We start from the raw sequence: 27,923 nt of genomic DNA, 5'->3' as shown, positions 1-27,923 counted from the left end.
CTTGATGTTTGCCAAGGTACAGCTTCACTCAGGAACATGCAAATTATATAAAAACTACTGCTGTTGGGAAGGAGTCACCATAGCTGCATCTGCGCAGGCCACCACAACTAGTTGATGGTCACTGACCATATGGGAAATTTTTCTACAAACATCTGGGGGCTGCTAGAAAAGCTCTGACACAACAGCACCATACAGATGGATGAACAGCAATACTTAAATCAGTAAGTACTTGTCCTTCATGTCTTATACTGCTGTCTGATTTTCCTAACAAAAGTCCATATTTCATTTATTGCTGCCTATTTCTACCTCCTTCTATCAATCATTCAAACTCTTTTAAGATTTCTCTTAACTCCTATGCAAGTAAGCTGGGTTTAAAATATGAGAGTAGCGCACGTGCACGTGTACAGCCATAGCGGCACACAGCAGTAACAGCGCTCTGTGTATAAATCACTTTACAGCAGAAACTAATAAACTCACTTTTATTAAATCAGTTTATCACAATTGTTAAGTTACAAAAATAACTTCATCCATAATGATGTTAAATACTAAATGCAAAGGTAAAACAGTTGTGCAATGCTCTTAAAATTGAATACATTTTTTATGTATTTTAGATGGGCAAAGTAGATGTCCCAGAAGTTCTTGTTTAAGACTGTTGGTCTGCACTTACCAACAGCACTTAGTTCTTGTTGACTTGAAGACATGTGGAAAGCAAACTATGTGTTAAGGAAATGAATTTCATTCTAGGCAAACTGAAAGTAGTGACGGTTTCTGTGCTGCTTAAGAAGAAAACCAATGCAAGCCTCAATCCATCTTAAGTACAACGATGATTATTTTAAAAAATGAAACCAAACATCAGAAACTGTTTGGAAGTGCACAGCAGCTGAGAAATTTTGTTCACACGTCTTCCACATCCGCTACCATTGCCTCAATTGCGCTCCAGTCCAGTTTGCTGAGGATACTTCCCGTGCTCTCAGAAACACCATCAGTGTCGATCATGCCGAGAGGAGAGAAACTCACAGGATGCGGTGCAGAGGCCTATTGGAGGAAAAGACAAACTGAATCATCGAGTATCATTCACGGACAAGACCTTTGTGTAGCCAGCAGAAATGATCCCACTTTTTTCAAATATGTCCTAATTAAGTTACTTATCTGATTATTCTGCAACAAATGCAATTTTGCTTTCCTGTTTACAGACTTTCACTAACGTCTGCTGCCTGGACAGACAACATGCCTATACAGTTGTTATAAAAAACATTAATTTTCAAGGCTCACAAGAATGACTTTGCTTGTAAAGACAATACGTAGTTCTGCTGAATCACCATAGTTTATGTCCCTCTGCATCTAACCCACCCGCATATTTTGAATAGAGAACTACATTTTAAATAAAGCAGAAGTAAACAAAGTGTTAAATGGCAGGTATCAAATAATTCCTACAGTATCTACCTGAATCTACCTACATCCTACCTGAAACAAGGAGTCATGAGTATCTTGAAGTATTCTTTGGATTTCATCAGGCACGGTCCAAGGACTTACTACATCTCGATCAGCTTCCTGATCAACACCTTCTGTCTGAACTGCGGTGGCAACATGTGGCGGCTTTTGTTTTGATGGTCTGCCGTCTCTGTGCTCAGCAGCTGAAAAGAAAACAGGCCAACCACGGCACTGTAATGATTCTTGCTGTTTTCTACATGTCTTGAAGCTCCAAGTTCTGAGAACTGAAGCTGTGTGTAAACACATGTAAAAGCAGCACACTCTTTTATCTTGAACTGATGTGAGGTTGTGGCAAAAAAATGGTGCTCTTCCCTTCCAGCCTCATACTCTGAACGCTCCCCAGGGCAGAACACGAAGTGGAGTAGGACTGTGCACGGTGCCTATAGCATCTATGTCATGTAATGCAGTCCCCCAAAAGGGGCATTATTTGATAGAGGAATGAAACTATATAAATCCTGCATTTGTGCCTCTTAGAAGATGTAGAACTTCAGTGAAACCCTTAGCAGTGATGGGATATACTGGAGGAACAGTCAGAAGAAAGTGATGTGAAATCAGATAAAGATCAACCTGTGTTTAGAGTTTAAAAAGAGAATGTATAGAAAGGAGGAGAAAAACTACTTCCCACACACATAGAGGTGAGTGATAGATTCCGGAAAAAATCTGCTTACTATTGCTTCTTTTGCTTTCCTGCACTGCCAAGTCAAATAAATTGACATTTGGCTAGCCAAATAGTATCTCTGTTATGTCAATAGCATAATTGTGGTGTAAGGGAGAATGGAATCAACCCACAGTATTTCCTAAATTTCAGACTGATTCTTTCCTCAATCTTTTTCAGTCAGATCAGAAAGTCTGCTCCTGTAATCAAGTCCTGCATCTGTTAAAGAATTTGATTAGGAGGAAATATTTATGTGAGGAAACTTGTGTGGATCTAGACCTACACAGACAGAATTAGGCAAAAAGGATCACTAAAATCCAAATTTTTTTTTTTTTTTAAAAGTTCAGTCATAAACTTTTTCCACTCTAACACAATGACAAAATAATATCTTAAATAGATACTGTACAGAGGGATAACAAAGACAATTCCTACTTTAAAGAGCTCAGAAACTAAGCAGCATAGAAAGGTAAGGAAGAGGCACAGTACTTGTGTACTGTACTGCTAACTAACTCTCTCTCTGTGGGTTTCCAGTGAAAGAAAGACTCAAGTCCTCCGTCCCTCATGACTCTGTAATGCCTGTTTCAGGAAATCACTAAAATCTAGCACATTTGCTTCAGTAATCTTGGAACTGCCATCTGGCTAGAACCACTCAGGAGGTAAACAGAGGTGATTGGTCAAAATATTTCAGATGTTTCTAATGAAAAGCGTTTTTATGTGGGGAAAAAATGATGATTTTTATTCTTTTAAACTAATGATGTATCTGAGGCCTGTGTTGCATAAACTTTACCCAGGATGTATTTTGAAATGTATTCTCTGTGTCTTATTTTTCCCCTGTATTATATAGCTGAACAGCACTGTGTCATTACTCTTAGTAACTTACAGTATCTAGAATTAAAAGGATCGTTTGCAGCATTTCTCATTCTTCCTCTGGAAGTACTTTTCTGTAGGAGCATACAGGCATTTCCTGGAAGGACAAAGAAAGCATCTCCTGTTAGGTGCAGCAGATCAAAACTACTCACAAGATGCTTCAAAATTTTCATCTATGAGCTTGCTTCCTGGCTTACACAGTACTCTTGCTATGGCAAACTAAGGTACTTTGGATTTAGAAAGAGATGATAAGAAAAGGTAACTCTAATTATTTAACAGGCCAATGACAGCACACTTGCAAAAGCCTCAGGACAGGAAACCTGCAGGATTGTAAGTCTGACTTTCAACATGAGTATTAAAGCTTCTCCCTCCCAAAATCCAGTAGTAACTTGAAGATCATCCTCAGTATGTGCCTTCATTAACAAAGTTCTGTTCTTACCCCTGGACTGTGTTAAACCAAGAGTTGGTGTGAAACGGTGTACTTTTTGTCCAAAGCTGGGTTTGGCAGCAATTTTGCCCCTTTCTGACAGAACAGGACTCTTCAGATGCCCTCTACAAGAAAAAAAAACACAACACAACAAGAAAGCTCAAATACTTCCCACTGTCTACTACATACCATTCCCCGACACGACTTAGGTCTAACAGGGCTTATTCAGACAAGGCAAAAGGCCACAGAAATAACCTTCAGCCCCCTTAGCTGAGGATCAGCATCACACGCTGCCTGGGGGGCCAATAAGCCTCACCAGAATCAGAACTATACAAACAGCCAGTTTAGGTGCAACAAAAACTTGTTAGTTAGAAGTCACTGTCACTCCTAAGGTGGCTTCGTGCATGACATTCCTTAGTGCTTCTGATTCTGGCAGGGCTGATGTATTCAAAGTGCTCTTGGACACCACCAACAGGCTCTGTACAGCACTGACTACATTCGGTTTAATGCTTTATCCTGGAACTTCACCTACTAAAAACAGATGGAGAAATGTTTAAGTCTGGAAGTGATAGGGCTATCTGAAGTACACAGTTCCTCCTGTTATTGTGGAAAACATAAAATTGTATGCAGAAGAAGGAAAAGTATATTGCAATATACATCTGGAGTACATATACACACATGTGACATCAATGCCATCAAGTAGAATAAATTTACAGATTTATAATACTCAAATACCATCATCTCCTCAAAATGCAATAAGCACCAAAGTGCAAAAGAAAGAACAAGTAAAATCCTAGGTAATGAAAAAAATCAGAAAGGAAGAGAGTAAATCTAGCATTTGCTGAACTCTCATTTAACTAGTCTATATGCACCGACAGTCGTATTTATATTTGCTTCTTGCGTGTTACCAGATGCTCTTCAGATCATTAACTATGTTGCTGGCTATACTGCAGTGGAATTGCTGTTGAGTGAATGGGTTAGGACATTGATTACAGCTCTGTCTCTGGAATTGGCTTTGTCTGTGCTCTGAAAGGCATTTTTAAGGCTCCTTCCAAGATTTGCATTTGTGGTTGTAAGAAGCCTGGTACAAGAGCTTAAGACTCCTCTGAACCAGACAAAGTGTGTATTTGATTCTGCCAGAATATAAAGCTTCTCTCAATCTAATCCTTTCCCAACTAGCTGCAAATTGCAGGCAAATATGAAGTGTGGTAAAGACACCAATACATCTGAACAGAGTTAATGCTTGAAGTTGTTACCCTTTAGTAGATGCCATATGCCTTTTTCTGTACTCTTGAGGTGATCTTGTCCTGGACAACGGACTATGTTCACTTGTAGGTAACACCACTGTTTCAGACAACATTTCATTCATCAGAGAAAGTGCTTGTGATATTCTCATACTGTGATGTTCAGACAACAGGGCTCTATGAAGAAATAATGTTACATATTAACTCAAGCTATCACTCCTTTAATTGTAGGTGCTTTTGAGTCTTGTAAGGCCACATGGTAAACAGAATAGAACAACTTAATTTTGCAATTTCAGAGAAGATACAGTAACCTTTTTAAGATCATTAGTAAAAAGCTAAAACATTTATTAACAATGGGTTTGACAGAATGGAAGAGTCAATGTTGGGGGAAAAGAAAAAGAAAAAATTATATTTGGAAAGTGAAAAATAAAATCGAAGGATGAAACATGTTCAGAGTTTTCCTAAATGGTAAAGCAAACATTAATTACCTATGCTTTTGGTTGAAATGCCATTCATATCTGAAGTTTCATAGACAAGATAGTTAAAACTACCCCTTCCTTATGACTGGAAGATTAATATATAAATAAGAATACCACAAGTTACATTTATAGCAACTTACTTGTCTTTTTCTTCTTTCTTCTTCTGGAAGACTTTAATATCCTTTGAAGTAAGACTACAATGCTGTGCAAGAAAGTATAATAATAATTAACTTGTTCTGTACTGTGCTCCCATCCCAGCCTCCAACTTCTCACTCTCAAAATGTAGATGTATTTGACTTGAAAATCACTGTTTAAGACACTGTCCAGAATGAAAAACAATATGAAAGCATATGGCCCTATCAGGAAATTCAGGTAAGATTGTCTCTATAAACTCCCAGTCTCTAAAAATATATTGAAAGCTTACAGTCACACCTATAGCTCATATGCTTAAAATATTAACATTCTTAAGGAGATGTCTTCACTGTTAAGCTCAAAGTTTCAAATGGCCTCACCTTCAGTTTCCTAAAAATCAGTGACATTTGTAACAATAACTAATTTAAAAAACAGGGCAAGGTTGCAGTTTGACCCGCGTTTGCTGGAGTACAATTTTAATTTTTTAATGCTTTCTTCTAAAAAAGCTAAAACCCCCAAAGCTGAGAATCCCTCCCCATCTAATGATTTCAGGAGAAAAGCTTATAACAAAAGCATCAACTTTATATTTATGAGTTCGCAACACAGGAGAGGGAGAAGCAGGACCCATTTTTCCTGAATCACTTCTCTCTACAGGTGTACAAAAGTGCAGCCAGGTTCAACTCCGCAGGACTGTTTAAAACCAGAGGAAATACTGTATTTCATGTGTGAGATCTGTTACTCTTTCTAAAAGCAAATACAATTGAATTGTTTAGTAACAGGAAACTTCTGTGTGTTATGTATTTGCTGCTTGGGAGTTAAAACCAGTAGAGCTTAAGCATGAAAGAATTTGCAGCACACCCTGCATTCAACTGCTGAGTAAAAAGTACAGGGATGTATTTGCTGTTGCAAGGTCTCATCTCCTATAACCCCGGAGCAGTGTCTTTTCAGGTCTGGAAGGTTTCCAGGTGAAAAATACATATTTTAAGACTTTATACTGATTGGGAAATTATTTCTGAACTACTTTTGTACCTTTTTTCCCCTCCAGTTATTTCCAGCACACTGCAGATCAGAAGATATTAATGTATCAGGCCATAAACATGTTTTTACTAATTAAACTTAAAATTGAAAAAAATTCTGGAGGGACAGGGGTGTTTGCTGAGCCTGTATTGAAACCAGACTTCAACAAAAAGATTCATCAGATACTTGAGATACATGTCATATTTGAACATCTCTGCCGACCCTCTGTAATTGCATACACTTCCCTGTGTATGAATGACAAAATGACAAGGATGACAAAATGAAGAACTTTGGCATCTGGACTCTGCTTTTTAAACTCACTGGGGGTTTTTGTGACATGCAGAGGAAGATGAAACAAGACATAAACACATCTTTTACAACTCCTGCAGTTATCACTCCTTGAATGTTACAGCTATATCTATTACAGTCAATGGTCTGTACTTCCTGAATCCAGAGCCGGGGGGCAGGTCATGATTGCTACCTGCAGCCATTGTCATTACTGCAGCCTGTGAAGAACACTAGTATATTTGCTTACTGATCACTTCTGACACAATCGTGGTCAGTTCCAATAAAATAATACATATAAAACCCCAATATTAAAATAGGAAAAAAATCACCGACAGCCTTTAAATTATCTAACCTGAACAATCAACACTTGTACAACACATAACATTTACTTTTTCAAGATGGCCTTACCACGTTCTTTCTTAGATTGAATGGATTACGCTCTTTCTGTCTTTGTTCATCCAGTTTCTTCAAATATTCTCTCATTCTTTCCTTTTGCTTTCTTTTCATCCATGCTTGTATCTCTCTCTTCTCCTTTTCTGTTTTTTGAGAATGTCCAGCAGCAGCATCATGAGCCCTGAGAGCAGATGTAAATGAGATATAATCAAGCACATCCTTTACATTGCAAACACTGGCAGCTACACATGATATAATAAAAATACTGCAATCCCTTTAAAATTCCGACTCAGATGAAAGCATAAGTAACGAACAACAGGGAAATTTTCTTCTGCAAAATTTTACTACATAAAATCCTGGCACACAAGTAATTTCCAAGAAACTTCCTAAAATTTTATTCCATTTGTCAACTAGATTCAGATAACAGGGCCAAAGCTTTAAATGTAGATGATCTGTTATGGTCTTTATCGGATAACTAGCACAGAAAAAACTGCAAGTCATTTTGCTTTGATCTTTCATTTTTAAACGTGTATGGTGTAAGTATCTAAAAAAGAAAAAAAGACCAATGAGATTCTATCATGCTTTCATTCCCTCTCCTCAACCTATGAGCTCCTTCACCAGTCTACCTGTACAAAGTAATTTTAAAAACACTTAGAGTCCTAACAACAGAAAAATGCAGTCAATAAGAAATGCTAACTTCCTTCTTAAAGTTCTTCAGAAATATTTACTAATTCACCTTGCAATAGTCTTTAAAGTAAGCACCTGGCTAATAAATATTTTCTTCATTGTAAAACTAAAAGCACTAACCTAAAAATTAAATATGAGATATTCCAACAGAAGTGTTTCAATTTTAAATGCCTCATTTATCACAGCCCATTTTGACATTTCTCTCATTTTCAAGACTGGCAGGCACTAATAATTCCAGAATCCACAACGTGTAGCAAAGTTAAGACTACATCTAGTAGCCACAGTTCAACAGAAAGCTTATGGATGGAAGCATTAAAGCCCTCAAGGGATTAGAACTCTGACACATTTGAGACTGATTTACTTTATGGCAAAGGGAAGTGTTATTATCAGAAGTATTCACAGTCACATGTGAAACTGAGTTGTCTTGAGGTCTTTGGTCAGGTTTGATTAAGTGCTGCTTGAATACATTTCTGAAATTTTCAGTGATTTTGAAAATATTAACATAATTGCACAAAACAGCTAGCAACATTTATATGTTGATGTAGTGATTACTGATGTGTTTGGAATTCTCAAAGGATCACAAGGACGTTATGATCTGTGCACAAATTTAGCTTTGAAGTTCTTGAGTTCCTTTTGCAATTTGAATAAATGTTAGAACTAAACCAGAGCACGACACTCTACTTAAATAAGATAATAATAAGGGCAAGTGTAGGGTGCTGCACCTGGGGAGGAATAACCCCAGGCACCAGTACAGGTTGGGGGTGACCTGCTGGAGAGCAGCTCAGCTGAAAGAGACCTGGCAGTCCTGGTGGACAACAGGATGGCCATGAGCCAGCAATGTGCCCTTGTGGCCAAGAAGGCAATGGCATCCTGGGGTGCATCAAGAAGAGTGTGGCCAGCAGGTCGAGGCAGGTCATCCTCCCCCTCTACTCTGCCCTGGTGAGGCCGCACCTGGAGTACTGTGTCCAGTTCTGGGCTCCCCGGTTAAAGAGTGACAGGGAACTGCTGGAGAAGGCGCAGCAGAGAGCTACCATGATGATTAGGGGACTCGAACACCTCTCTTATGAAGAAAGGCTGAGGGATTTGGGTCTCTTCAGTCTGGAAAAAAGATAACTGATGGGGGGATCTTATCAACGCTTATAAATACTTAAAGGGTGGGTGTCAGGAGGATGGGGCCAGGCTCTTTTCTGTGGTGCCCAGTGACAGGACAAGAGGTAATGGGCACAAACTTGAGCATCGAAGTTCCACCTAAACATGAGGAGGAAATTCTTTACTTTGAGGGTGGCAGAGCACTGGGACAGGCTGCCCAGAGAGGTGGTGGAGTCTCGGTCTCTGGAGACGTTCAAAACCCGCCTGGACACGTTCCTGTGTAACCTGGTCTAGGTGACCCTGCTCTGGCAGGGGGTTGGACTAGATGATCTCCAGAGGTCCCTTCCAACCCTATGATTCTATGACTGCTCTTCCCATCCTGGATCCACTCTATCCGTGGTGTAAAACTGAATGTTTTTACCTGAAGCATGGGCCAGGGAACTGAATTTTGCCTTTGCTGCTGCAGTCTTGAGACATCTTTATAAGCAAAGATCCAGGAGAATTCTTTCAATCCTTGACTCAGTCTGTAGTTTTATGACCTTACCAGCTTCATGGTTTCATCTTAGGGGTAAACATCCTGAAACAGGTATCTTAAACTGGTGTGAAGCATTGCACCAACAAAACAGATTGTCTGGCATCCTGAACAGCTGTATTTTTGCCTTGTAATCAACTCATAACACAAACAGATGTAGGAAACAGCTGTAATTTCAACCTTTCTCAGGAAAGAACACAACTGATTCTATAACTGACAGTCAGGAAGGTGCAGAAATCTCCAGCAGGGAGGAGGGCATGACAAGCTGGAATCTGGGGCTGGAAGCTTCTGAAGCTGCTTTGCCATTGACAAGAAATTTCTGTTCTGTCTTTCAGAACTACTTTAGAAGGGTCCAGACCCTTTGGTTGAACTGAATATGCTGTATTATAGAGTTGTGTTCCAGCCTATACCTCATAGCAAGTAGGAGGATGGAAAGAATTTTAAAACCAAAATAATAAAAAACAATTAGCACATTTGATGATAACAGCCAGTAAAGCAGTGGCTATTAAACAGTTCTAATACTAGTCCCATTCATATCAACTCAAATCACATGCTCGCTTCCATTGTTTATGGGGTGTGAGCTATAAGAAGAATAACCAGGGTTAAAATGATTTAACTAATACACAATAAAAACCAGACATGGTATTACCTAGAGATTTTCTTAGCTTGTATTTCTGTAAAGCCCAGCTCCAACAGAGAGACATCACCTTCTGCTACAAGATCACTAATGATGTCAGTAACACCACTCAGACCAGTAATTTGCAGGGGATCTTCTAAAGAGCTTAAAGTCAGACGGGGGAAAAAAATGTTACTGATTTGCAGTAGAACATGCCTGTAAGAACAACAAGCTAAAATCTTTCTTTTATGCTTAAAAAGAGAATATTCAGGTTGCTTTACCAAAAGCCTTTGGACTGAATCTTCTTTCCCCTACATCTCACTGTGTTAGGGCACACAAGCAATACCTGGATAATGTGTGTAGATGCACTGTGTATAAACAGTTACTAGCCATCACCTTAGCTTTGCTGTCACCACGTACAGTTTAGCCAACTTTGTAACTCCACAATGTGAATGGGACAGAATTAGTGAGACCTGACTAACATTGAGGGTACAGACCTGACTAACACTGAGGATATTGAAGCAAAGAGGGCTTGAATAAACTATCCAGAAATATGGTCCTATTCACGGCCAAACTGCCTGAGCTCCACTGGGGTGCGTGAACGCGGCTGGCCCAGAGGAGGTTACACCTGGCAGCCCAGAAGGCCAGGAGCATCCACAGGGGTCGTACTGCTGCCCGTGCCAAGATAAGGCTGTGGGATGCTACCAGATTCAAGAACCCCAACTCTCAACAACCTTCTGAGCAATAATCAGTGTGAGTGAGAGAATAGTTTACCTAAATTCTGCCCATTTCTTTCCTCTCTTTTAATCAGTTGCTTTCAATAAATCTCATGTAGTTCATGATTACAAGCTACAGTTGATTCAAGTTCCTCCTTTGGCTAAAAATCACCATCTGCTAAAGTTTATTGCCTCACACCCATCCTCAAGGTTATGTAATCACTCCCTAATCTACTTCAGTCACAACAACCAGTTTCACTTAAAATACTTTAAAAATAAACTAAACCATTTGGTTTACTGCTATGCTTCAAGCAAAACAATACAGGTGGATAACTGAGCAGAATGACCAGGACGAAAGGGAAGCCAGCTACTCTTTTCTACGGCACAACTGGATCCAGAAGACTAACAGCAGCTAACGGTAAAAAATATGTATGTCAGACCATTTTATTCAATGCATAAGATCATTCCAGTTTTTAAATCTTCAGTCTGCTGCTTTACACTGTTCACATGATAACATTTCAAAAACTTCCTGGTCATAGCTGGCCTCAGTAGAGGCCAGCAGTTACTACTAGCAGCAGTTATAAGTACTTGTCCGAAAACACTGTTTTGCAAATAGGAGAAATAACAAATGCACAGAGACAACAGCACCATCTACATTAACAGCTCTGTTACTTGTAACTAGAAAGCAACTTTGAATACTTCTGCAGCTTTTGCATAAAGTAAATCTAAGAGGCACTACCAAAGTCAGAAATAATGCCAAAAATTAACTAATAAAAAGGCTTTCATTCAGTTTGAAAATGAATGCCTTGATTTTTATGTAAGTGATAGTTCCACCTTGACAGTCCCCGTTTTGGTATGAATTTAAAAGTAAACAAATTTTCAACAAAACTACTGTTGAAATACATACCTATCACATAGGCCTCCAGATACATGAAAGCCTGGAATAGAAACAGTGTTAATAAATTGTTAATAAAAGCCTTGCACTTGTACGCAAACTAGTAATACATAGGTTAAACAGTCTGTGAGATAAAATACAGAAATATATCAGTCTGAATACGTTGACATTGAAAAGAAATCAATATTGTACATAGGCTCACTGGCTTCTTAGAGAGCATGTCATCAACTGCCAGGTTAATACAGAGTTTTCAGAGAACATTAATTAACAACAGCCTTGACTGACATCGCTAGTTTTGCTAGGAAGATGAGATCACTGTTGTCAGTTTTCTGCTACGATCAAACTAAGACTATCAGTTCCAACTAACTGGAAATTATCTCTTCCAATTAACTATACAGCAATGAACAATTGCCACTTACTTGAAGACGCCAGGCTACAAACTCCTGAAATTCAGGAAATGTGGCTGAAGAGCAGTAGGGATGTCTTAGAAGGAAGGGCACAATCATACTCTCAAGAAATTATAGTTGCAATTTAGTATCACCTACAGCTTTCTTAGCTTGCAAGTAACAAGTTTATACTTAAAGAGAAATCTGTAAGTGTATTACTGGTTATAAAATCTATGTGGATGTGCATGCCATTTAAGATTCAATTCTGCTGTATGCAGATACAGGAACCATGTTTTAACACCTTTTAAGATAGACTGCTGCAAATAGGGCTATCAAATGCATGTTCACCTGTACAAAGTATGTATTATTTTTAGAAGCTTGAATCCAAGCAATGCAGGCAATATGCAGACAAAATAAGACACTCTGCCTTTTTAAACACAGACAACAAGTTGCTTGCATAGTGACTTTTCCTCTTCCTTTTAATGCTACTGCAGTCTTCATAATTGCAAAAATCAATTTACGGACAATTTGAAAAATGAAATGAGACCTCATAAAATAACGTTTTAGGACACAGCCAGTAGCTACTGTGGAGTGATATAAAACAGTTTATTTTGCTGATGTGGACTGGATTTAATTGAGATCTCACCTCTCTAGAACACAGGATGTTGACAGAGATGATAAAGACAGCTTTGGGAGGAAGCTATGAGTGTTCTGTGGCATTGTAACTATTTATATTCATGTACACTTAACTAAATAATTACATATCAGCGCAGTGACGGGTTTCAGAAGTGGACCCAAAGTTATCATCTTCTTTCAATAATGGTGAATTTGAGTGCAAGTGTAATTCACTGCTGAACTGTTTTCAAAGCTTAGCGATGCTGTTCTGACATGTAACATACAAGCTCATTATCAACATACATCCCAGAAATCTAGAAAGACTGACAATTGACTTATATAAGCTCACTGGCATTACATAACATTCTGTATGACAGCAATGAGAAAGTATCACACCAGGAAGAAAAAGTTTACTTATTTTAAAAGGAGAAAAAGGGGAAAATAAACACTAAAGATTATACCAGAAGATGACTTTGTGCCACTGGGAAAGTTAGAAGCAGAGGCTGCAGAGGCAGGAGAGTGCACTCCCAATGTAGTATAACTAGGTACAAGATATTGCTCCTTTTCATCAGCTATAACATCTTCAAAAATCATGTCTCTCAAATAGTTTTCTGATGCCATGAAAAAATAATAAACATAGTAATTAGACCAATGAAAAAATCCCCCACACAATGCAAAAACTATCATGCATATCTGTTAGTGACATATTTAGTTTATCTGCCAAACCTAGAACCACCTGAACCTAGATCAGTTGTGCCTCCCTGTGAAAGGGCACTACCAGACCTGTGATGTACTTACCAGTCCTGTACATGTGAACAAAAAGACTAAACTACTAGTTGTTGTGTGTGAGGTTAATGGACATCTTAAATATTGACTTAGTTATACTACAGACATATCCATGATTTGGTTCTACAACTTGGTTTTGTATTAACTTCAGAAGTAGATTAGACTATGTTTTGGTATGAAAGTAAAATGGATGTGAAGTATGTACCCCTAGCATTCTCCTTCTTGGCACAGTACAATAGCTGTAAGTAATGAGGTACTATATAATTAATTGTTATAGAATAAATTATTCAATGCATCGGCTCTAGCAAACAGTCAAGCTGATGTAAGCTTTTATTAATATCAGCACATACTGCAATTAAATAGGCACCAAAGATGCATGAAAAACGTTTAGGACAAATTTAATATCCTTTTATATCAGCAAGCAAAGCACTCATAAGCACCATGTTTTCATTTTATGATACAACAAAAGTACATACTATCATCTTTAAAATTTTATATCAAATTCCTGCATTATGGTTTTGGAAAAGATCAAAGTATACAGATATTTTCAAATGCATTTTTGTTGAAGCAGTACCAATAATATTCAGATTTTCTACCTTTAATTTTATTTCTCTCTCATATTTTTGATTTTTGGTCTATATTTCAATAACACCTTTTAGGACTGCAATAAGCTTCAGTGGTAATTAAAAGTTAGTCAGGTTTAATACTCAATTTCAAGTTTACTATCCTTCTGTTAACTGAACACATACCATCATCAATGATCCTAGCATCTTCGGAGAATGAAGGATGAGCACCAAGGTCTGAATTGGCAGCCATTTCAAAATCTTCTATTATTTTCACTAGCTACAAACCAAAAAACTATGTAACAATATATTCTTCAAGGTATTTCTGAGACTTACACCACAGATATTAATTCAAAGTTTGCTTTAAATACAATTTTTTTTCCTCAGAATCTTTTAAACATTTTAATGGATTACCCTGATTCAAAACAAAGAAAGCAGTTCAGGAATAAAAATAGCTCAAGTAGATTCATTTAATCTAAAGAGTTTAATCTTCTTGACTCTTACTCTGAGAAAAATACATATGAACTGTATTATTCTTGTGAACAGTTTTACTCCTATTGATTACATTATCTGTATTTTAAAAAGTTAGTTTTACATATATATATTATCTAAAAAACACAGAAATATACATACATTATCTAAAAAAATCAGAAATAAAAATATTTCCATATTCTTCATAAATCAGGAGTTTCCTGAAGTTTAAAATTAGAAAGTGAAAACTAAAACTGACTAACCTAGATCAAGACATTTTACTGAACATTACTCTTACAACGAACAGGCCTCAAAACTCATTTTTAATAGATAAGATATTATAAAAAGAAATGACCAACTGGTGTGCACTGAAATAGGGGCAAAAAAGAAAATTGGTTTATCTTTGGGATTTGGCTAGATATCTAGAAGAAGGTTGAAAACTCAAATGCAGTGAAAGCTGAAACAAAGAAGATATATTAAGATTTTTTTTCACTACAGGCTTTTAAAAACCTGTCTAGATCGTCACCTTGATGAAGAATATAAGTGATTAATCATCCTTCTTAGCGTAATAACTGTGCAGGTGACACAATGAGGTCCCTACATTTCTGCGAACACATGGAGGGACAGGCAATGGACACTATTAGTTTGACAGATTATACAGAAGGTAGATGCTGTGGAACTACAAAGTACCACTGAATTCATTCTGTATTAAGCCAGGTCTACAGAACTGGAAACTGACTTAGTTTTCTCGACATGCAAATAATTTTTTTTTTTACCACCTAGGTAAAATCAGAACCTGCTTGCTCATTCTTAGATTAGTCACTACCATGTTTGCTCTAAACTGCTAAAAAAATCAAAGTAATGTGAAGAAATAATTGCCAGCATTCCCCATTTCACGTACACCTAAAGTCAGCAACACCTCAAGGTGTAGGCAAATTAAACTAGACTTAGTATTAAGAGGTCAGTCTGTTGAAAATTTTTAACTTTTTACCATTATTGCTGTTATGACCTATAAAATAGTAATTCCTGAATTACATATAAGATCATCTGAATGCATTATGTCCAAAATGCATTTATTTTACTTCTATATTTAGATTTATAAAGACATTAAAAATGCAAATATTTTATGAAAATAAATAGGAACAGGTTCCAGAAATAGTCCCTTTATACTCTGCAGAGGCATAACTGCAGAAATCTTTGCCAAAAAGTTCTGTTTAGCCTGAACTTTCGTGCTATTCCATTTTCCCAGTTAGAGAGAAATCGAATATATTCTGCCCATTCACTAAGAACATGACCATTCTGGCCAGCATTTGGTTCATTGTAAGTAACCATGTCAGTGTCAGACAACAGATGCAGCACTAAATGTGAAAGAACTGTGTCCTATTATTCTCGATCTCTCTCAACATATACTAAGCAGATCTGAAAATCCATCATTCCAAAATACAGATTTTGTCTTTAGCTGACAGAAGTTACAAAATAAAATGTTTCAGACACAACAGTCAGCAGTCAGAACTCACCAGTTTCGTATTTCTGAAATCCTCCTCCATATTTTCTGTTATGTTCTGTAGTGTTTTTAATTGCATATCCATTTCCTGCTGCTTTGTGGAAAAGTATTCTTTGCCAATTACTCTGGATGGAAGCTCTGAAGAAGGGAAAGTTCTGTCATCTTCATGTATTATGTTCCAAGTTGCATTATCTCTAGCAGAATCTGATTTCTTATCTTCCTTTTGCACTTGGCTTGATACAGTTTTCAGATCATCTTGAAATTGAAAAAAAATAATGCACTAACATCATTGAATAAATTGCAAACATTTAAGTATTGCAAGTAATTAGGCATAGCTGTGCTACACCTTGTAGCATGTCTTAGGAAGCAGAAATCTTCACAAAAGAAGACAAATGTATAAATGTTTTGATGTATAAGACTAAAAAAGCAGGAGGTGAGTTGGGGAAAGGCTGCAGGTTTTTTGTAGGAGGTATATTACAGCATAGGCATACAGCTTTTTTTCCCTGATTTAAAACCAAAATGTTTTACCTTTCTTCTGACGTGCCTGGGGTGGAATTACATTAGTAACTGAAGCTGCCATGTGATGAAGTTTTGTCGTAGATGGAATTTCAGACTTCTCATTTTGCTGTGCAGTAGCTGTCTCTTCTTCAGACTCAGGTATCATTGGCAAATTGTTAAGAATGTCACTGTCTTCAATGTCAGTCACACTGATATATTCACGTTCACTCTAAACAAGAACAAGATTAAGAATTATAAAGTACATGTTTTGCATACATTGTTTACAGTACATTGTTAAACATTTTGTGTGTTTACCTCTTACCACATTGAGCTGAAAGGCTTCTTGTTTTGGAGACAAAGTAACTACGATCTTCCCTATGGTATTATACAACTGACTCATCCAGATATAAAGAACCCAAATTAATGAGGTAAGACAAATGGTATATTTAAAATGTTTTACAACCATATGTACATTGGACCACTAACCAAATCAGGTGCATCCGACAGAAAAGATGGTAAAGATTTCTTGTTCACATCAGTGGCAAATTTCAGGTTTAAATACATGTCTGGGGGTAGTATCTCATGGGTGCTACATGATTCTATGAGAAAAGAATAATAGTCAATATTATATTTACAGTAAAAGCCAAGAAACTTCAGACAAACTATTTGGAAACAGGTCTGCATTCTCTAAATGATAAGAAATGCTTTGATTAGCACTTCTTTTAAAAAATATAAACAATGTAGCTTAATAGGTTTCTTTAATGTTTGCTTCTAACAATAAATTGCTGAATTATTTTTCATTTTGGTGATAAATTAGCAGAAAAATACTAAAAAGATTAAAATCAAAGCAACATGCTGCAATCTAAATTGCTATTCATTTCCAGTTCCTTCCTGAATAGGTAAAAAAAAAATAAAATTTGTATCTTTACTTGCCACTTGGCAAAAAAGACGTCTAATAAACTATCTGCAAGGAAGTCACGTGATGTACTAAAATAATTTTCCAAATGGAACAACACTGTCAAATCTTAAAAGAATGGAAAAACTAATATTCTCACTTGGTACCATAGGGAAAATACTTAGGTACTGAATTCTGTGTAGTAGAATTTATCAAGAATTTATAAAATGGGGGGAGAAACCTCAAACCAAAATAAATCTTCTTTAGCCCAAAATCAAAGTTACCTTCTATTACTTGTTCTACAAACTGACCCAGAAGATGACTGATTTGGAATAAAATTCCAGCTTGAGATTGGAACATTGTTACCTGGCATATAGCTTTTACACAACTTAGCAGATGCATGGAACAACTGTATAATTAGCTGAGCTACTACAGCTCGATTTCATGTTGTGCCTTAACATTCCACTGGTCAATCCATTTGGCCTACACAACACCAACTCCCCAAAATCCACAACTGTACCTCCTCATACAGGAATACAAAAACATAGGTACACTGCACCATCAAAAAAAATCCAGCCAAACCTTTCATAAACAGTATTATAATTATTTCACATTTGGTTTCAATAATTACCATTAATGTTATTTGGTTACAATAAATTACCACCTTCTTATCTATGCCCTGCATTAAGCTACCTCATGTACAAAAACCATGTTAAAATTGTAATATTTTTATAGACTTCCCAAACAACAAGTGAAGTAGAGAAAGACTGAAGCCACACCTGACACAGGAACAGACATGAGTGGCTCATTTTTTCGAACTTCAGAAACCTCATTTCCAGCACTGATTCCAACATCCTGATACGATTTGAGCACTTGATAAGAAAAAAAAACAAAACCAAAACGCATGAATTTAAGGAAAGTAAGGACACTGATGGCATTATCTGAATGCACATTCCTGATTTCCCAGCTCATAATCAAAGCAAAGCTAGGGGGGAAGATGAGGGGAAACAATTTCAGTCACATGTGAAATATTGTCTAAAATGCATTTAGATAAAGTCAAGCTAAGCTAAAAGGAGCTTTCAGGAAAAGTTACAGCAGAACTGCCTTACAGAAAGCATGTGGAGACTCTTACATGACTGCACCAGTAATATTTTTATTTATAATTATTTTAACTAATATTTTGTAATTTATATTCCAGTATCTTCTGGTTTAACACTTTTTGAAACAAAAATGTTACAGCATAAAACACTGTTTTTCCCTTTTAAAACTTACTCCGTTTTGGAAACTGACCAAATATTACAATTAACAAGAAGCAACACCAGAAATAGTTGCTGTAGGTCACACAGGTGGCACTTACCTGGCTGAGTATTGGTACTTGCATCTTGAGTTTCTGCTGGTTTTTTCCCTGTAGAAGCCATGTAATGTAGGTCTGCTGAAGTAGTAATTGTTTCCCCCATTGTGTCTAAAATGTGATAATACACAACAAGTGTCTACAAATGATGTAAGAATTGGAAATCTCCAAAAGCAATGATGTTAACTTAAAACTAAGGGCTCCAACAGATTTTTCTCAGCATTTCTGACACATAATTTTAACCTTTCTCTAAGAACACTTCATGAATGTCTTCAAGAAAAATTTGTACTACCTTCTGTATGTGAGTATGCAACTGTATGGAAACTTACAATGTTACACTGAATTAAAATCAAGGCTCAGTTTGGACATATAATTTTTAAATTAAATATTATACTATGCTGTAAAATAATAATTTGTATCATATCTTAAAAGGGGGAAAATACTTATGACATGTGTATTTATTGATGTTTCTAAAGAGTTTTGCAAGACAGTATTTCTCTAAGGCCAAATTTCAGATTGGACTGCATTTTGTCCTCTGACAGAACTAAATATTGTACTGAATTAACATACTAGAAAGATGCTATATCTGTAGAAAGATCTGTAGAAAGAAAATCTTTCTACAGGCATGGTCTTCATTTTCCAAGCTAGAAACAACGTAAAGATTCATTTTCTTTTAAAAGACTCTTAAATTTTGTGTAATTAGAATATTCAGGCAAATAAATTTGTAATATCTTTTAAAATAAAATAAACTGATTTAGAATTTGAAAGCACTGTTTACAGCATTCTTCTGATGAACTAAGAACTGACAATCTCAAAAAAAGACTGAATATCTGTTGTACAACCTGAAAGGTTGTCCTATTTTTCTGGTGAAAGATCCCATAAGCCATTACGCTGTACTGCTCACAGACTACACAATTTGGGTTTTAATATCTTGATGACTATAGAGTTTTCCTTTGAAATCTATCATACCTCTGTTCCTTGATTTATTTTATTTAAGCACTCAAAGAATTAAAGACACTTGTACTTGCCCACTGAAATGAAACAACCATCCTGAAGGGAAGGTGTAGATTTTGCTTGTTGATCCTAATATGAGGAGAAAAATAATTATCTTAAAAAATAGTTCCAATGCCAATTAAAGGCTTTGTTGATGCTGTTAACTTTCCAATATACCTCCTCTGAATAATCATTAAAAAAAAATAATCATTGTAACATACTTTTCTTATCCCCTTTTATAATTCTTCTGATCTATTCCAACTCAGCAGAATTACCGACTATCTAACATTCTTTCCCACATGTACCTTGGGGTGATCTGCAGTAACACAAATTCCTCATTCTTCTTCAAGAAGAATAATGTTGTCTCTGCTGTATCATAATTAACATCTTTGTATTATCATCTGTATCATAACTAACATGACCCAGGTCTTGTGAGGATGTCCAGCTGCTGTGCTGACACAGGGAAGTCTCAAAGAAAGTACGGCAGGGACCAAAAATACAGCCTGATGCTCTGGGTAGTGATCTAGCTTTAAATCTGATAGTGTTCTAGTTTGAAATCTGGTACTTGCAAGGATAACCCCCAAATATGTTAAAAGATATCAAGAAGCCCCAGGGAAACAAACAGAGAAGGGCATAAATCAAAACCCAGCTTGATGAAGACTTTTCTCAGTTTCTTGGCTGAGACCTTGTGCGTGCTCCCGATCCTCACTCTTATACTGTCATCATCTGGCCTCATGTGAAAAGAGTAATGCTTGGCTCATTTGTCCTAGCATTACTGCCAGGCTAAATATCTTTTTTTTCCCAAGCAATTAGTGTTTGTATATATATTTACTTTAAATGTACATACAGATAAATATCCCATCAAACTAAACAAGTTAATGTCCTAGGAAAAAACAAGAGCAACTTTGGAATACTTTAAAAAAATAAATTTCTTCTTTACAGGAAATCCAAGTATATGAATGGAAGATGTATACTGTTTCTAAGCTAGAGCCTGGAAGAGACTTAAGCAGGAAAATGTAAATCAAAAACCAGTGTCTTTCTTTCCTGCTAATACTTGAATGGAAAAAGGCAAAGAAAAAAACATTTTCTATACCCCAGTTCCTGATTCAACAGCTGTGACTGTATCACCAATACTGATGACGGAGTGATCTGGGAAGAAGGACACGCTTGGTTTCTTCTTTTCCTCCTTCTCTTTCATTTGTTGCTTATCACGCCTTTTTTGTCTGTCAACATATAAATTACAAATAAGAACTGCACTGAAATAATAAAAATGCCTATCATTGTTTTCTAAGAAATATTGCTATTAAGAAATATGCACTGAAATAAAGGTGGAAAAGACAAACACAACTGTTCCATACCAGAAATCTACATAAAATTGTTGTAGGAACTCATAAAAATACTTAACAATCACACCAAAATCTGTTAATTGTCTAATAAGCTATTTATATCAAATATTACAAACTGCATAACATTCCATATCTGTATTTTCTGTATAATAAAATAATCACTACTAGACAAAATGCCTGTAAAGAATCTATAAGAAATACATCAGCAAGAAACAAATCTCTGAAATCACTGAAACTTTCTAATTAACTATTGTACTAAAAAAGTTGCTTATTTTCTTTAGTATCTGATAAGTAGATTATAAAACAACAACTGTAGCTTCAAGTGTTTCAGCTGATAATATCAAAACAGGTATTCTAAATTCCAGGTGCAGTTACTTATTTATCAATTGTTTTTCACCTTAAAAGTGAAAAACTCAGAGTCTGTGTTTCCAACTGCCAGCATTAAAAACATCATAATCAGAAGCAAGTGTTCTGTTCTAGATGCAATGATGTCATTAACTCTTCCATGGAAAACACAGATCTGTGAAACATCAGGAATCTACCAAAATTATATGACAACTGAGCATGCAGCTTAAACAAATTGTTTTAACTGCTTGTGCAGTCAATTAACAAAGAATAAATCAAATTTCAAAAGTAATGAATAACATACCTAGCAAAACAAAATAAAATATCCTTTCAGCAGGAATTTTGCTAATCATTGTATGTATTCAGAAACAGAGCACGAATCTCAGATTATATTGAAAGAGCTTCCTTCTTGAATACGACTACTAACAGTGATGATATGCAGTGCAGACAGTAGCCTATTAAGATTCATTGTGTAAGCAGCAAAGCATTTCATAAACAGTATACAGCAAACAGCTAGGTGACAACAAGATTTTAAACCACAGACATCTGTATGAAAAACATTTCCCCTTGAGTCTTCTTCCTATCAGCCCGCTAACAGCAACAACCCCTTCATGCCCTTATGATATACTTCTCCCACTGTGTCTTTACTAATAATTGCTATTTTATTCTCCTCCAAAAGAATTACATCCAATCACACTTCATTTGAAACTGCTGTAAAAACTCCCACTCATTTCAGAGCTCAAAGGTATAGGTTACCAGTAAGTATTTCAACATGAAGACCCACTTGAAAAGTTTGACTTGCCTTTTTCTATTATTCTGCACATCTCTTAGTTCAAATGGTTCAACATCAGCTTTTAGTAACTGGATAGGTTCAGTTTGGTCTTGTCCAAAGGAAGTATTGGGCACAGTATGATACTGGTGGCGTTGCTCAAATGCAATGAGATCCTGAAGTGGAATGAGTTTTGGTGCCTGAAAGTGTTCAGAGAGAGAGAAGCAAAAATGAAACAATGATACAGCAAACACAGAGAGGAACACCAGTCAGATTGGATGAAAAGAGCAGGTCCAGTTTGGACCTCAGCTACACGAACACAACTCCTGTAGCAATTCATAAAGAAAATGAAAATGTAATATTAACAGCATTGGACCAGAATCTCATCTACTTTGTACATGCGTAAACTATTATCTGAAAGTAAACTAAAAGATATGAATTTTCTCCATGTAATGTATCTCATTAATATTTGCATTGCTAATGTATGTAGCTGAAGATGAAGGTAGGAACTGTGATATGTAGACAAGGACCGAAGAAGCACCTTTCAAAGAAAAACATTTCCATTCTTTTCAACTGGAATGTGCAAGCATATGAGAGTCTATCAGAAAAACATTTTTCAAAACATCAAGTTCTCAACATCCAGAAGATAGTATTTTCCTAGCAAGTCCTTTAGCATTCCATTTCTGCCCTTACAAAAGAGGATTTCTTAATATGTTCTTTGTATTTCTGCAAATAATTCAATTTAAATTTCTGTAAAAAAACCACCATTGTTTATCATATAAATATTATCCAATATTTTAGATAGTGAATTCCTTATGTTTGCTACTAATGTTGATGAACTATGGAATGTGGAATCAATCTAATGTTGTTAAAAACTTTTCCAAGCTTGCAGCCTGCCTCATATGGAGATGCCAGTAAGAGGGACTTCAGTTCAGACCCCTTCTGGTAGTTATGCTCAACACTTCCAAATTCCATAGTCTGGAAACATTAACTTATTTTTGATGAATAAGAAACCATGAAATTGAAAAAAACCCACAACTTAGAAAAATACATTATTAAAATTTAGTACCTTCTTTTTTTGAGGTAAATTAGCATGGAGTAGTGATATTCCTGTATGCTGTAGTGTTTCTCTGGAGTCAGTCTCCTCTGTTGCAGATCTAACAGGTATTAAAGTAGCAGTGATTGGCTGCCTTACAACCGGTGGAAGTCTAGGTACTGAGTCAAGTTGCAAGTGCAACAGTGGAATACCAGCCAGGTTCTGGGTGATCAGTGCTTTGTCCATATTCTCATTTGCAGAGAACTGCTGCTGAGGTGAAACTTCTTGCTGTCCTTCATACTGATCTACATTCAGGTCCTTGGAATGCCCCTTATGCACTGTTTCTGCCCATCTTTTCTCTTCCTTGTGCATTTGTCTTGGGATCTCTGGGTCGTATCTACTCATATTCGAATCTTCTTTTGACTTACTGTTTCTTAGCGCATATGACGACTGACGGTTCCATACGGAATCTGATGAACTCCAAGCTACGCGTGGTATTGGGGGTGGTCTAGCAAAAGCTGAAGACATTTCTATTGGATGTAAAAATGACGGTTTGAAATGATAACCTGATTCAAGCTTAAGCAAAGGAAATCCATTTGAGTAATTCAGTTTTTTCTCAATAGGGATAAGCTTTGGTGTTTTCCGGATGTCTGAGGAAGGAGCTAGGAGATGAAGTGGTTTAGTAGGTGCTGAAGAAAAGAAGTCTTGAGATGGTGGCATAAATCCCGTTTCTTTGCTGTGGCTTTCTAATAGGCTTAAAGAAACATTCACATCCAGATGATTCTAAATAAGAAAAGGAAACAAAACAGCATTTACAAGTATCTTGAAATAGCAAACATGCATTAAATGTGCACAAAAATGGTATAAATCACTACAAAAACTTTTCCAAATTTAACAGGACAGATAACATGCCAAATATACAGAACAGTTCATAAACGACACTTTGATATCTGATACCTACTTTTATATGGTCATTGTCGCTTTCATGTCTTAAAGTATTCCTTGGTTGAATATCAGAGCTCTTTTGACCACATTTTCCTTTATCTTCTTGAGTGGGCACCTGTGTTTTCAGAGAGCCATTGCCTTTGTCAGTGTGTGCAGGCTGGCTTCCTTCCATGTGTAAAGATGAATGCTGTGGCAAAATTTGTTGCACATTTGGCAGGTTGGCAAAGGACGACTGCACTATTTGCATTAAACTCATGAAGTTGATTTGCTGTAGCTGGATACACACATACAAAGTTAACACTGTAAACAACTTTAACAGGAATTTTAGCAAAAATTCTGTGTCTAGGCTGTGTTATAACTGTTCATTATCCTAGGTGACAAAATAAACAACATGCCAAAATTTCAATAATGATTCATCTGTACAATTGCTTATTGTACTAGACTTTCTTTTGAGATACATTAAATACCTGCCACAGACAGATTATGCTAAAGCAAGACAAAATCCTTCACTACTTTGGTGAAGTTTGAGTAAACGTAAGGTTGCACGAAATCATCTCATGGTACTAAAACAATTAAACCCTAATATAGCTTCAAAGTTATTACAGCTTCAGAATTTTTCCTAATTTATACTATTAGATCACACTGAGTTATGTGAACTAAAACACACTCAAACTGTTATTATTATATTTCTCATTTTCTTGAGTCAAATGCAAGATTTTAAGTCTCAAATGACTTTTCACCGTAGTTTACAAGGAACCAGAAATCTCTTTCAAAAACAACCACACACAGAATGCCTTGAAAACAGTAATTATCTCCATTGTTTTAAATAACATAGTTTGTACTGTGAATACTATTTTCAATAACAAGACACTCTCACCTGAACTAACTTAAACATTTCATCTTGGAGCATCTGCCTAACAGTTTCTGATGTGTCTAGTTTCTCCTCTGTAGGGACTTCTTCCTTGATTTCTTGTTTCTTTACACAAATGGAAGCATCAGAGGCAACGCTTGACATAGTTGACACAATAGTCTGAGAGGGCTGACCATCACTTAGAGAAATCTCTTTATTGCTTAAAAAGGAAAAGAATAAAAGTATGAAAAACATTTATGTTGAGAACACCTACATGAGGTAGTCCTAAATCAATCCAGGAAAATTTTAAAGATATCATTTTTCTAAAGCATAATTAATTTGTAGGAAAGATTTAATAATTAAGACTGCACAATATTCACCGAAGAGTATGTATGACATCTTTTCCCTAATGTTTCCTACTCTACTGAATGAAAAGCCGTAGTAAAGATGTAAGTTCTACCTGATCTTTTAGTCACAAGGGTATCTGAAATGTTATCTTCACTAGAGATATAGGCAGAAAACAGTAATTTGACAGAAAGAGGTTAATCATAAAACCAAACAGCTGATGGGAAATGGAGAAGGACATTATTAGTTGAAATAAGAGAGGTGTGAGATTCACTTTCACTTTCACACTCAAGCTGCAGCAGGGTAGGGTTAGGCTGGACATTAGGAAAAAATTCTTCACAGAAAGAGTGGTCAGACACTGGAATAGGCTGCCCAGGAAGGTGGTGGAGTCACCATCCCTGGATGTGTTTAAGACTAGTTTAGATGTGGTGTTAGGGTATATGGTGTAAGGGAGAACTTTGTAGAGTGGAGTTGATGGTGTAAGGGAGAACTTTGTAGAGTGGAGTTGATGGTTGGACTTGATGATCCCAAGGGTCTTTTCCAACCTAAATGATTCTATGATTCTAAATAAATAATTAAAGGTGACTTCATATATTTGGAATTAAAAATCAACAACAAAATTTCAGATCAGAAAACAATTAAAATTAAAATAATATGGACCTGATGATACAATATATTGAATTTTCTCAGAGATAAGTAGATCTTTTAGTAGGTAAAGACTATTAAGTAAATAAAGTCCTCAAATGAAGAAGAGAGGGTTAGGATTTACATTAAGTTATAAAGAAACTGAAGGACTTTACCTACATCAACAGAAATCGACCCAGAAGACATTTCTCTATTTAAGAAAAATGCTGACATTGCTATGGCTACAGGCAACCTTTGGAAGACTTTTCACAATAGAACAGGATGGCCTCCAAGCACGTGAAGAAATACAAGCATAAAGCAGTGGCTAGTGAGTAATACTGAAAAGGTTTTCTATATGTCGTAGGTGTGAAGGGGCACAGGAAATCTTTTGGAAGACAATTAGAATGTGTAAGCATGGCCTGAAGCCCTAAAAGTTTGAGCAGAGTTTTTTCTTTAATAAGCTGACATGAAAAACTCAACAAGGATGTGAGATTAGAGACACATGAAAATGGAATCCAAAGGAATGCATAGTTCGGATCTTCCTCTAAACTGAAAAAACTTAAGAGAGGACTGTTCTAGAAGTGAAATCCTTAGATTGACTCCTGACCCCTTTTCCAATTTTCAACATCTCACTGTTTATAGAAACATTATGTATATATTTATGTGTATCTAGCAGTTGCTGTAGAGCACATGCATTTTAATAATTTTATAAAAATATGAATATAAATTTATAATACTGCTTAGGTGTTTTATGAAATAATATATCTTCTATAGTAATATTATGTAATTATAATGATTCTGTCTGGAACCAGAACACAGAAGTACCACTTCTCTTGAAATCTAGTACCTCTGAATGAACATGTTAGATTCACATGATATTCTGCACAACACAGGAGTATATGATTCTCAAGGATTACAGTACAAAAAGGTTTCAGGAAAGTCTAAATAGTACTTGTGATGGTGTACTCCCCCTCTCCAAGCACCAACCTGACCCTGTAACTCTGCCCAAGCAATAACCACCTGTGATGGTCACATTGGGTGCATGTAGTTGTGATGGCTGCACCAGGTTCAATGTGGTTTTGGGGAGACAGATAACAACACAATAGGCAAGGGCTAACTTGAGCAATACTGGTACTGTGGTCAATCACCTTACCTCCATAAATAGTGAACAGCCCAAGAGCCCTTTGAGCTCTCCCGAATAGTATTGGGCTGTACACCCACAGCAGTGCGTTGTACACCAGCAGCTCCCCTTGAGCAGGGATGCCTGCTCAAGGTTGTGTTTATTTCTCAAGATTGTGAGATTCCTTGCCACAACAGATCCTTGGTATGTGACTAATAGAATGCTAAACTTTGAAATCTTAGCTAAGTGATATAAAGGATTGATTGTGTATATAACTCTTTAGACATAAACCATTGATCAGGTCTGTCTGGGACTAGGATTGGATCCAGCTGCACCTAGACTCCTCTCTGAAAAGGAGCTTAGAAAGCAAGGGGGGCCTTTCTGAACCTTGTGACTCAACAGGAGGATTGCCCTGACAGCTCTGTCTGACTGTCCTCTGTGCACTAAGTAACCAAGTGTACCTTGCCGTCTCGAATCTTGTTAAAACACTGTTGCATTTACCATCGAACTTTGTTAAATCTCTGTTTTATATCAATAAATGTACAGCTGCTTCTCTCTAAGAGTGAAGTGCATCGCTTCCGTCTGCGACAGTACTACAGTTTGCAGGTACAATACCAGCAAATATTTTGTAATCAAACCCACATCGTGTCACTTCAGACTGAAAATTTAATAGATATAGTCAATTTCTTATTACATGAAACATTATAGGTTTATCTTACCTGGGAACTTCTGCATCTTGTTCTAAAGAGAATGAGTGAGAAGTGGTGCTAATAACGTCAGTCATGCTATAAAGAAAGAAAAAATTAATATTGTAAATACTGCAATAATTTGTTACGCTATTTTCATTTTAGATACACTATATACATATATATACACGTGCGTATATATATACACACATATATATATAAAAAACCTCTTGAAAAAGTATTCTAATTAATATGAGATAAAATACC

General features: G+C 36.4%; 1 protein-coding gene across 5 annotated transcripts in view; it reads right to left on the bottom strand.

The window, feature by feature from the left end:
• Positions 1-478: 478 nt before the first annotated feature.
• Positions 479-27,923, bottom strand: part of CPLANE1 (ciliogenesis and planar polarity effector complex subunit 1) — a 63,529-nt gene continuing 36,084 nt past the window's right edge. For 3 of the 5 annotated variants that reach the window (XM_063319832.1, XM_063319833.1, XM_063319836.1), the window contains 23 exons: positions 27,690-27,755; positions 24,909-25,101; positions 24,048-24,305; positions 23,120-23,869; positions 22,084-22,250; positions 20,684-20,813; positions 19,626-19,680; positions 18,604-18,708; positions 18,026-18,118; positions 16,838-16,950; positions 16,382-16,580; positions 15,867-16,108; positions 14,065-14,158; positions 12,991-13,140; positions 11,541-11,571; positions 9,951-10,082; positions 7,009-7,174; positions 5,304-5,365; positions 4,697-4,861; positions 3,453-3,565; positions 3,027-3,110; positions 1,465-1,634; positions 479-1,035 (listed from right to left, as the gene is read on the bottom strand). In XM_063319832.1, the coding sequence (XP_063175902.1) occupies positions 895-1,035; positions 1,465-1,634; positions 3,027-3,110; positions 3,453-3,565; positions 4,697-4,861; positions 5,304-5,365; positions 7,009-7,174; positions 9,951-10,082; positions 11,541-11,571; positions 12,991-13,140; positions 14,065-14,158; positions 15,867-16,108; positions 16,382-16,580; positions 16,838-16,950; positions 18,026-18,118; positions 18,604-18,708; positions 19,626-19,680; positions 20,684-20,813; positions 22,084-22,250; positions 23,120-23,869; positions 24,048-24,305; positions 24,909-25,101; positions 27,690-27,755 (3,679 nt within the window). In that variant the 3' untranslated portion in view covers positions 479-894. The remainder of the gene's footprint in view (positions 1,036-1,464; positions 1,635-3,026; positions 3,111-3,452; positions 3,566-4,696; positions 4,862-5,303; positions 5,366-7,008; positions 7,175-9,950; positions 10,083-11,540; positions 11,572-12,990; positions 13,141-14,064; positions 14,159-15,866; positions 16,109-16,381; positions 16,581-16,837; positions 16,951-18,025; positions 18,119-18,603; positions 18,709-19,625; positions 19,681-20,683; positions 20,814-22,083; positions 22,251-23,119; positions 23,870-24,047; positions 24,306-24,908; positions 25,102-27,689; positions 27,756-27,923) is intronic. The other 2 variants (XM_063319834.1, XM_063319835.1) reach the window with 2 other exon arrangements.

This window comes from Chroicocephalus ridibundus, chromosome Z (assembly GCF_963924245.1).
Source record: "Chroicocephalus ridibundus chromosome Z, bChrRid1.1, whole genome shotgun sequence".
NCBI lineage: Eukaryota > Metazoa > Chordata > Aves > Charadriiformes > Laridae > Chroicocephalus > Chroicocephalus ridibundus.
This window is presented reverse-complemented; position numbering and strand designations above follow the sequence as displayed.